Source organism: Thermobia domestica, chromosome 10 (genome assembly GCF_964235325.1).
Source record: "Thermobia domestica chromosome 10, izTheDome1.hap1.1, whole genome shotgun sequence".
In the NCBI taxonomy this organism is placed as follows: domain Eukaryota; kingdom Metazoa; phylum Arthropoda; class Insecta; order Zygentoma; family Lepismatidae; genus Thermobia; species Thermobia domestica.
In genome coordinates this window covers 213,905,243-213,917,737 of record NC_137463.1, presented here as the reverse complement: position 1 = coordinate 213,917,737, position 12,495 = coordinate 213,905,243, and the positions used below count along the sequence as shown (strand labels likewise).

The 12,495-nt window shown below is 39.0% G+C and overlaps 1 protein-coding gene across 1 annotated transcript in view; it reads right to left on the bottom strand.

Annotated features, from left to right (window-relative positions):
* Positions 1-12,495, bottom strand: part of LOC145662980 (transient receptor potential cation channel subfamily A member 1-like) — a 148,353-nt gene that overhangs the window by 53,617 nt on the left and 82,241 nt on the right. The window contains exon 4 of the mRNA XM_081729075.1: positions 1,100-1,287. Within this exon, the coding sequence (XP_081585201.1) occupies positions 1,100-1,287 (188 nt within the window). The remainder of the gene's footprint in view (positions 1-1,099; positions 1,288-12,495) is intronic.

Here is a 12,495-nt window from a genome sequence, read left to right as displayed (position 1 = left end):
TCTTTTTTTTTCTTTTTTTTTGTTCACTTTGCATTAGTAGTCTGGAATGGAAGATATGATCTACGCTACCTACTGGGTTTATTAGAATGTAGTTTGCATGAGTATGTGCAATGAGCACTACCGAATTTACAACCGAACCACGCGGAGACAAAGCATTGTGTTAAACTTTTGACATTAACTTAGATATGTCTGTGAGATCTACAGTTCTACTGGAAATTGAGTATGCTATGCTTTATGAAAGAGACTGAATGAATGTCTCAAGCATCCTCGACATATTCGAACAATCCTGAAGAAATATATAAAAACAAACGATATTTCTATATTACTGGTAACGGAACTTTATAATGTCAGGTTTTTTTCTTACTAAGTTTAAAATTCCACATTATTATCTGTTCTCTCTTCCTTTTTTCTTCTTCTCTCGCCTTCTCCTTCTCTGTCTCTGTCTCAATTTCTGAATCTCTGTGTAATAGACATACATTGGTTTCAATTTTTCATTGTGTGTGTGTGTCAGTTTCTCCCTAAATTAAGTTATGAATCTTGTTTCGTCTCGGTTTTGTTATTTCATTTTATCGATACTAATACATGTGTAGTTTGAAATTAGAATTGCGTTCATGTTGTTAGCTAATTTTAGTATGGGAAAGAAGAAAGGAGGAGAGAGAGGGGGTCTCTTTACCAGACACGATTATGAGATAAGAAGATGTATATTGGATAACCTAGCTGCACGGCGTTAGCTGTCGCAATTTTTGATGCGGAGTGTACCATGTAACCTATCAAACAATTTATCTAGATGGGCAATTGACGAATATATAATGAACGTGCTGATCTGACAACTTATATAAGTGAAACCGAGAAAAATATAGAAATTGAAATATACCAAATGTATCACACCTAGCCATAACAATGAGTCACATTAGTTGTGATACTAAATGACTTGCTGTTGACTGAGCAAGGAATTGAAACCTGTTTTGGAAATTGCTCGACAAACACTTTCAGGAAATGTATAGGTTGTCCCCAGATTCAAGGTTCAACTTTGGAACTATCCTTAAAAAGACAGTAACGTTAGGTATTGATATCTAACAGTAAGATGAACAATGCTTACTTCTCCACTTCCTGTTGATTGTTTACATCCACCTTCAATCCAGCCAATTGCAATGCACTGAGTCCTGTTTCATCCCTCTCATTTACATTTGCCCCGGCGTCTAACAACAGTAGTACACAATCCGGATGATTATTCAAAGCTGCTTGATGAAGGGGTGTTCTGCCTGCGGGAACTGGTTCAGTGACAATCTGTAAGATAATCAAGATAATCAACAGTACTTGAAACCCGTGTGTTTCTGTTTCGCAGAAAGAGATTCAAACTGTTTTTTTCACGCTTAGCGTTGTCATGTTTCCAAAAGCAGAAAAATAATCCGATGCGTGTTTTCCTGTTTTGCAGAATGAGAGTTTTTTTTTTTTACATAAGTTTGTCGAAAGCCTGTACTATATCAGAAGTACGCCGATATTTGTATTACATGTTGATAAATTGATCCCATCGTAATATTGTAATCACATATACAAATTATACCTAACAAACAAATTATTTCATAAATTATTGAGAAAGTCAAAATGCTTGGTATACCAGCACTCCGTAAAGTGAAAGAGAATTTCTGTAAAGTGAAAGGAACGAAAAGGTAGTGATGGACTTAACATTCAAAAATTTGTCCACGTTTATTTTCATAGTTATATACAGTACATTGCACGGAAAATATTTAGGTCATTGTTTCCACTTCTCTAATGCAATGCAGAAGTCAGTGATTGTACAGTGTGCGCAAAAAACCTGCAACATAACGGTTAAGTTCATACTAAGCTACGCCTAACACCCTAGGCAACCAACATAATGTCTTTGTGACACTAATCAGGTCAGGTAAACCTCGGCTTCCTCCCCTGCAAACTTCTTTTGGAGCAAGAAATGCGTAGATCACGTGACTAAAAACCACCAATTTCACACCAGAGGCAGTGAAAGAATGAGTCTAATTTTAATTTCTCTTCTCATCTCACATCGCGGCTTCAACACGTTAGCCGCCAAGCCATATTTCGGAGTATTTTGCACCCCACTATTCGAGCCCGTACTCCGAAGTAACCGGCGCATAATTCGGGAAGAAAAAGAAAAGAATAGAAGGAAAGAAAAATTACTTAAATCCTCTTCCTGCTTTAAGAAGTGGTCCTATAGTATTACTCATGTTAGGAAAATGCATGTGCACATACTGTAAAATGGAAGGGGAAAAGTAATTAAAAAGTGCTCAAAATCAAGGAGAAACAGGATTAATTTTTGAAAATTTTCTTATGTTTCGTGCCAACCATGGTGGCTGTTCGCGGCTGGTCTGTTGACTTCACTCACATGTACAGTACAGGAGTGTCGTCGTATACTCTTTCACCGGGCGCTGATTTTTCACGGCACGACACCGCACAAACCAATCATCTTTCCTGAAACTTACGAGTTCTAAGACTGATCATTTGCTTTATTGGGAGTTTAACATCCTTTTCATAACCGAGACTATATGAAACATGGTTCTATAACTTAACTTGGAATCCTAAACTAAATGAGCTCTCATGAGGAAACAATTTCCTGATAGGATTGATTCCATAAATATTACATTTGTTTCTCACATGAGTATCCCCAAATAAAATATGACCTTCTAGAATACATAGTGTCTCGAATTGGGCGGTACACAGTGTTAGCCCAACGTTTCCAGTGAAAAATATTTTCTTGGCTGTGAAGACAACAATGTCCCAGTGACGAGCAATATATGTCTCAGCAAACGCCAGTCTATCGACTTTAAAATCTTCTGTCAGTCTCCTATTTTAACAGTGACCTGAAAGGCCGTTAAACCTCTGGCCCTAAATAGGCGACGGACTGTAGTTACATCACCTGAAAGGCTATTAACTGTATCAGTTATAGGGCATACATGAAAGGTTGTTGACAGAAAGTATCAATTAATCGTTGATCTCGTCTCGATGAGGAAACTCGTGGCCGGCCACTTCATCATTTTCAAGTTAGACGTCCAGTTTCCTCATATTTTTCCACCACCTGAACGCTGTTAAATGATGCACGCCTAATCGAGTGCATGCTTCAGGAACACTCAGTTTCACATGTTCAATGATTGCGATAACGCTCTGAAGTACAGGATGATCGTATTGCGCCATCCTTACACACCAACGTAAAACTGCTGGGACGTCTTTAAACATAGCATAATGCACAATATTGCTAAACATGACGTCATACTACAAGAAGCATGCGCAGAACAAGTAGATGCGCCTCTAATCAGCTATTGTTCCATGCAAAAATACTCACTTACTGTTAATAACAAAATATTTTCCAATCTCTTAAATGCGATATATTTTTATCTTTGAAGAATGTAAATCCCATCGACTGATGAGCACAAATACAAATTCATAACTATGAAACACTTTACTCTCATCCATACCCTGAAACACCTTATAGATTTAATCTATTTTATTTGTGCAGTCCAGTTCCATATAAGATTATGGCTTCTCCGAGAAACGTGTTTCACACTCGGCAAGAACTGTTATATGGTATTATTCGCCACAAACTCACTCGTATGCGTATGACAAGCAAGAAAAAAGAAACAGGTAGAGTGAAATCTCTTTAGATAACATGTATCTAAACGTCACATGGAGAGTAAGATGTGGTCGAGCTGTTTAGTAGAATAGTATACTCCCCACAAGTTCTCGTGTTCGAACCTCCTTCCTATATTAGTTTTTTTCTATTCACGCATGCTTCCACAACAAACGTTGCAAGTTCGAATCCAGAGCCAATACATTCTTCTATACTTCTTTGTATAATTCCTATATACTATGACTTGGAAAATCTATCTATATCTATATCTATCTATCTATCTATCTATCTATCTATCTATATATATATATATATATATATATATATATATATATATATATATATATATATATATATATATATATATATATATATATATATATATAAAGATACACTTATTTATTGTAATATTCTAATCTGAATTTTTATGTTATTATCTTCTTTCAAATAGTTCATTACGACAGAAGGTTAAGCATAGAAGGTTTCTTGACTACTCATGAGGGAAGTCCGTGAACCTACCGACGAGTTTTGCAATTCTTATAATTCTTACAATTCTTGAAATTCTTACAATTTGTGTAATTTGGGAAGAGATGAACACATGCAAAATAGTAAGTTACGCAGCCTCCTAGGAACTGAGTTATAGCAATTGTTTGAAAACATTTCAGCTCCTCAAAGATAGGCAACGTGAAGAACGGATGTGCCAGCCTAGTAGCTGAAGTAGAGAACTTATGAGTAGAAGATTCTCGGATCGAATCACGGTAGTGAATTGCATACACTTTTATAATTGCCATTAATGCATATTTCTAGAAAGTTAAGAATCCAAATTAGAACTCCCAATTACAAAACTATGTACCTATATTTTGCCGATTCTCTCACTTATTACATTCTTTTCATTTAAAAGAAATGTCGCGGCCCCCTTTGAAGCATATGAGTGATTTGTTAATATATACGTTCATTTCATTTCCTTTTGTATTTCTTATGTTTTTTTTATTTTGTTTTTGTCACTTTCACCTTTCTCTCTCTCTCTCTCTTTAAAGTCGTGATGTGAGATGAGAGGAGAAATTAGAACCTCATTCTTCACTGCCTCTGGTATGAAATTGGTGGTTTATAGTCATGTGCGCATTTCTTGCTCCAAAAGAAGTGTGCACGGAGAGGAAGCCGAGATTCACCTGGCGTGATTAGTGCCACGAAGACGTTATGTTGGTTACCTAGGTTGTTAGGCGTAGTTTCACGATGAACTTAACCGCTCATGTTGCAGGTTTTTTGCCGCGCACTGTACACATCCATTCTTTAACAAATCAAGAAACACTGAAGATTATTGCTTCCAGTTTCGTGTGCAAGAATTTATAACTGACTTTGAATAAGTGACAATAAACGCTACAAGAGAAACATTCCAAGAAGCGATATTACACACTTGTTTTGAGAGCAGATAAATTTCCACTCGTTCTTCTTGAAGACATTTCTATATATACAAGACGAAGCATCCGACATCCCGAAGGCACAGGTTGTCCTAGACTACTTGACGGAAACCTATGTTGACAAACTGGGTGCAATCTTCCACCGTAAATACAGCAATATTAGAAAGTTTTCTTTATTTTATTAGATTGTTAATTGACGCCTTATGTTGTACTAATTATATTTTTATTTAATGTTTCAGGGCAATAAGGATCAAATTTGATAACAGTGAAAAAAAAAAAAGACGAACAATGCCGAGATTTAGCATTTCAAGTTTAATAGAAAGTAATTCATCCGTATAATAAACTTAAATCATCCCTATATACACACATTCATTCTACGTTTGAAACAAGAACAGTTCGAGAATACAGCTGCTAGAAGCAGGCAATTTAACTTTGTGGAGACGTTTAGACAATCGTACTCGGATTCTTAAGAGCGGGTTTAAGTGTTGCGAGGTTAGTCTTTTTCCGTACTTGAATACAGTATCACATTGCATTCATTTGGATAGTTGAAATTACAATCCAATGAAGACAAGATGATATTAGGAGTCGCACCTGTATACTAAATTTTATTAAGGTTCATGAATTATTGCTCGATGGAAATGATTTTTTTAAAATTTATGTGTTTGTGTGTTTGTAATTTGTTCTTGTTGCAGTAAATCACGATTGTATACTTGTGTGACAAGGCTCTATTGCTAGCCGCACCTCTTTAGATTTATGTTAGTGTTTTGTTCTTTTTGCCAAATATTTCTAATATTGGGATGCTACCAAAACTTTTAATGCGATTCTGCAAAACAGGAATTGTAAACTTGGCAACGTTACACACTGATAACACACCCAGACAGCATGTTTGCTTGCCGCAAGCTTGCCTATCGCTTTTATTTGATTTTATTTCGCTTTGGCTTATACACAAAAGCTTATTTCTGCTTAGCGCAAGCCGTAGTGCGGGCAACCCACGCTTCGCTTGCGAGACGCTTTTCTTGAGATTGAAGTAAAAAGCCAGCGCGCGTTCGATTTTCAGTTGTTCTCAAAATCCACGTGACGCTGACCTCCTTACTTTCGGCGATAAGGTAGTGTTCGCGTTGTTAGTGTCTTGTTAGCATTCAGCTTGAATAAAGGACAAACTTAATTTTTTTTTAATTGTTCCGTCTAGCACTCTAGTACTCTAGTCCCACGTAACTATAATATCGCTCTTTATTTCCTCATATTTCGGTAACTATGAGGCATAACGAATTGTAGTATTTACGTATAAAGCATAAATGTGAACATAGATGGCAGCAGATTTGAGCCTACGTATTTCTCGAAAGAACACAGAACAGTTGCAGATATTTTAATATAAACTTCAAGTTTAGCTTACAGTTTACTATAAACTTTATCTGAACTCTGTGTTTAAAGTATAAACATTTTTCTGCCTTTTTATATAAAAAGGTAGAAATTTCAAGTACTCGCCGCTAATATAGCAACATGTTAGATATTTGTAAGAAGCAACGGCGCGTTGCGTGTCATACTTTTCCAGAGCTTGCTCTGAAGCGTTGTCAAGTGCATGATAACGAGTTTTGAATTATCCTTCCTATTCCACATCCTGAGCTTCTTGTCTGTCTCTTTCTTGAGATCCTCTCGTCAGACTTATCCAGTCAAGGGCGGTCGGATCTACGGATCGAGTCAGGGGGGTTGCTCCACCTGGACAGCTATCCAAACGGGTTGTCCTACCTTCATCATCTCATTCATTCATTCATCCTTGATCAGCATCACATATACGAGAGTGACGGCTTATTATTCTCCCGGTCTGCAAGATGGCGGACCCCACTGCTTCTGGTGGACCCATAGTGGATGGCCGACATGGTAACTTACCACCTGTTTTCCTTCCTCCCTCCGCTTCGGCCACGAAGGTGGTCAAGCGGAAGGATACGGGTACTAGACAACGAACCCAGTCGGGCAGTTCAACTGCTTCTACTACATCCAACGTTTCCACGCGGTCCAGATCACCACGAAGCAAGCAGTTATATTGTGATACTGTAACGCAGCCTCGCCATCAGGCGAAAAAGCAGCATCGAGATAGACCGTCAGACTCTTCGGATATGGATGCAGCCGATAGCCACACTGATAACGCCGCTAATCATAATAAATCATCTCTCATGGACAATCATATTGCAAATAAACCCTCTCTTCACTCATTTCTTCTTCAACAATACGATACCAAGTTCAGCAACGAAAAGTTCATAACTATTCAACTTCGGAAATATTTACCTAGCATCCCTTTAACAGAAGTCGTTAAAACCAGAAACGGATACATTTTCAAATCGCCAGACCCACAATTCGCCATTACAGTCCGGAATAAGGCTTCATTCGAAATCTTCGGCAAACAGGCTACCATCACATCACTCAGCTCTACTCGACGCAAACAAGCACCGCCACCGAGACGACCTCCACTACTTTCCGTCGTGATTCGGGGAGTCGACCCCACTTACAGTGATGAGGAGATTCATGAAGAACTTCAATACGAAGGACATACCGTCAGCAAAGTTATTCGTATTCGAAATAATGCTGGACCCACTTACATGGTACGTGTCCTCACCTCATCTCAAGACACGATCGATAACCTCCTCACTGAAGGGGCACTAATCTATAAACGTAAACACCGTGTCGAACCATCGCGTTCTTCACCACCTTTGCCTCTCAGGTGTGAGAAGTGTCAGGTGTACAACTCTCATCATACTTCTCAGTGCACCAACTCTACTGTGTGCGGTTACTGCTCTGGGCCTCATCAAACTCGTAACTGCCCAAACATGCAACAACCTCCAAAATGCCCCACGTGCAATGATCAACACCCCGCATATAGTTATAAATGTAAAGGCAAACCTACAGCACAAGAATCTCATCCGGAGCTTGTTGTTCCTTTGCGGGCTGCAGAACCGACAGTTTCTACCAACCACACAGTTGACGATCCGGTTACCGTTAGCAAACTTCTCGAATTTATTGCTCTGACATTGCAAAATATACATCCATTCCAACGTCAACATGTTCTTCAACATATTATTGCTTCCGCCAAATCCACTTTTCATGTGTCATTATACGCTACATACTCCAACAACTACGTTCACTTCCACACCACCAAACTCGAAACAGCAGTATAATTCTAGCAACTATGGATATAATTTTCTTATTTCTCAATATCCGTTCTCTTCTTAAAAACAAAGCAGTATTTGAGACTCTCTTAATGGAAGAAAACGTTACAGCCTTTCTGTTAAATGAAACCTTTCTAAAGCACACTACTTCCTGCACTATTCCGCGATACATATTATTACGTCATGATAGTTCCATCCCAGCAATCAGAGCCAACGGAGGTGCTGCGATAGGTTTTCGTCATTCAATTCCATTTCGTTCACATCCGTGTCCTGTATTACATATCCCCGAATACGTCATCGCTACCTTATATTTCAAAAACATCGCTCTTACCCTAGCCACAATCTACATCCGCCCCGGCCTTCCCATTCCGCACGAGTTCTTTTCACATATCTCTCAATCATATAAACATTTTATTATTCTTGCCGACATCAATCTTCATAGCCGTTCTCAAGCAGAACGCGATGACTTTAAGGACTTCATCACAGTCAATACCAGCGGCACTCTGCTGGACCTACCGTCCCCAACTCGTCCCATCAGTAATACTACACCGGATATAGCATTGGTCTCCAACACTATCATCACCCGTTGTACAGTAACTGTTTTGGACTTAATGGGGAGCGACCATGCGCCCATCAAGCTCATTTATCATTCCCGCCTTACTTCTCCTACAGCATCACCTTCACCACGTCTATCACCACGTTACGATAAAGCTGATTGGTCATCGTATCGCTCCTATATATCAAACTCATTGGCAGATTACGAATCCCCAACTACAGAAGATGAACTCACACACCAGGTTGATACAATCACCACTGTAATTCAACAGGCTTCCTCTCTATATATTCCACAGTCTGAATCCATTCCATATCGGCCGAAACTTCCACCACAATATCTGGCTATTGTTCGCCGCTCACGTCAGTCATATCGAGAATTCTTGCGCACCCGCAATCCGGAAGCTCTACGCCTTCATCGTCAACTCCAAAGACAAGTTCATAACTACATTTCGGCTTATAAATTACGTCAGTGGGTGAAAACCTGCAATCACCTTTCAGACACAGCTCATCCTACTCTGTACTGGAAGCGCTTCAATACACTCTGTGGTAAACACACCAGGACCCCATACCCTCTTCTACTACATGATACTCCACTTCATTCAGACACAGATAAAGCAAACGCCTTTGCTGACTATCTGCAGGGAATTTTCACTCCATCCGAGTCGGACAACCCAGACATGCCTCATCCAGTCGATCAAATCAATCTTAACACTAGATCTTTGCAACCGAACATCACTCATGCACTTCCCGACCATGTTCTCACTAGCCCTATCACAGTTGCCGAAATCTCATCTGTCATCCAGCGAAAACGAAACACTGCACCTGGCTTCGATTCTATTACTTACAGACACATTAAAGAAAGTCCTCTAGCACTACTGACACTTTTGGCATTTATATATACGTTTATACTCCGAACAGGATTTTTTCCTACCGACTGGAAAGTATCTAAAACACTCATGTTCCCCAAACCTAATAAGCCTCCATCGAATGTCTCATCCTATCGCCCCATACAGTTAACGTCTACATTTAGCAAAATATTCGAACGAATACTTGTCAAACGCCTACATCCCTATTTACTTGACCGCCAACTACTCCCATCACACCAAGCCGGTTTCCGACCATCATTTTCAATCAACGATCAACTACTCCGCCTCACAACTCTTATCACCAATCATTACAACTCCATTCAGCCCTCCGTTCTTCTTCTCTTTGATCTCGAAAAAGCATTTGACAAGGTTTGGCACATAGCACTCATATTCAAGCTCATCAAATTTAAGTTTCCGCTAACCTATGTTCGCATTATTTACCAGTTTCTAGCATGTCGTATCTCATACATTGCCATTAATGAGCAGCTTTCACATCCTATTTTTCTTATGTGTGGGGTCCCTCAAGGCTCTGCTCTTTCCCCTCTCTTATACATTCTGTTCGTTGCAGATTTTCCGCAGCTGCCTCCCGACGTTCACCTCTTCCAGTATGCTGATGACACTGCTTTTCTTGCTCTAGGCAAAACCATCCAAGCCATAAATATTTCATTACAAGCCGCTATAAATCGTTTCACTCACTGGTGTTCTCTATGGAAGCTCAAAATAAATTCCTCCAAAACTCAAGCCATCACTTTTGTTCCACCTCGCAAACGTACCAAAGTTCATCGCAATCCCTCCCTCCTATCGCTCACTGTCCACGATACAATCATCACTCCAACTCGCACTGTCACATACTTAGGCATTATCTTCGATCAACATCTCACCTGGAAACCGCACCTCCAAAGTGTCAAAACCAAAGCCTACAACCGACTGAACTTGCTCAAACGCCTAACCGGTACTACCTGGGGTCTTCAAGCCAATGTTGTATTGAATACCTACAAAGTCTTTCTTAGACCAGTTCTTACGTATGGCTTTCCGGCTTGGATTTCCGCTTCTTCTTCCTACTATGACAAACTAGCCATTCTTGAACGACATGCTTTTCGCATTGCCTTCCGAATCTCTCTGCCAAGTCCGACTCGTGATCTCTATTCCTTGATATCATTTCCTACTCTCCGCTATCACCTTGAAGCACTCCGTTTAAAGTTCATCACTCAACGTTACACACATCATCAACCTCTTCTCTTTGACACAATGCATCACCTTGCACTTCACTCTGCACCCGCTAGATACCATTATACCCCACTTCATCTTCTGTTTACATTATACTGCTACACCATACCACCAGACCACCTCGATCGACAACTCCTTGACGACTATCGCCTGCATGTTCATCTCCCTCATATTTTTCCATCATTTTGTGCACAGTGATTCCATCATTACTAACAGGGCTCACCACGTCTTCATTAGCCTAGAGCAGCCCCTAGGCAGAAGATAACTGCATTTGTCCTTCTAACAGTCCTCATAATGTGTTGTGGCGTCCAGTGCACCTCACTTCATCTCTCATCTCCATCAGTGCTTAAATTTCAAATTATGCGTTAGTTTATATTCCAATTTCGTTAGTTTTCCTTTATTGCATATTGTTATGAGTTCGTTTCTTCACTATATTCTTTCGTTGTTATATACTTTTAAATTTGATAGTTTATTTCGTTTTGTCATGTTTTGTTTTGTATTCTTACATTTACTATATTTTTTCGTTATGTTAACAGTTATATAAACATATAAAGTTCCTTCTACCTTGCTGTATGTTTATGATCGAAAAGATCATAAAGACCTCAAATAAAAGATGATTAAATAAAAATATCAATAAAACCCCATAGCCCATCCATAAATTCTTCACTTCTCCTATACCTTTCACTACCCTTCCCTAAAAGAGGGTGTAGCCCTCTGAAAGGTAGCTAGCCCATGGCTAGCCTTAAAAAAAAATAAAAAAAAACGTTGCGTGTCACAACCAAACCGTAACAATTATGCTTATTTTGATGTTTTGCAGAAGCGGATGGGAGACTTGGGTGTTTTCATGGTTGTGCATATGCTTCAATATTGGGGAGGTGAGGGAACAATATATTGTAGCATAGACTTAGTCAGACGGTTAAATTATACTGATTTCATACTGTTTTATCTAAATTCGCTTAGTGCAAGATTCCATATAACTTCTTTGGCGTGTGTTTCGCTTGCAATAAGCTTAATAAAGCTTGCCATTGATGAGAATACGCTTATACTTGGCTTGCGTTTGAGATAATTTGACTTGTGTTTAACTTGTGAAGACAAGCTTGCCCCAAGCCTTGCCCAGATGTAACTAACTAGCTTGCCGCAAGCTTAAAGCAAGCTAATTGGCTTGCATAGTATAGCTTGCGGCAAGCTAATTTACCTTGCAACAGCAAGTTTGTGGCAACTTGCAGCAAGTTTAAATTGCTGTCTGGGACATTCTGCGAAACAGGAAGTAACCCTTGAAACCAGTAGTTCTTTCCCTATAATTATAATTCTCTATAAACAGGATTTACTTAGGATTCTTGTTTGTGAAAGTTGTCTGCGATTACGCTTATAAAAATCTTCTGACAAGTGAAATTTTTCGCTTTGAAGTCTACGACTAAATCAGTTTTATTTTATTTTAATGCTAAGCTTACATTGTTGTATATATTCGTTACTAATTTCACTGCATATTAATTTATATAGAAAGTACGGTAAATTATTTTATCTTTCTTTCTTTAAGACGAAATACTTTTATAGATTCATTCTTCAAAGCTGTTTAAGAGGCCTCATCACGGCGAAATTAAAATACCGTTAATTTTACAGTAATTATGTTATATTTTCAAATAGATAAAAGA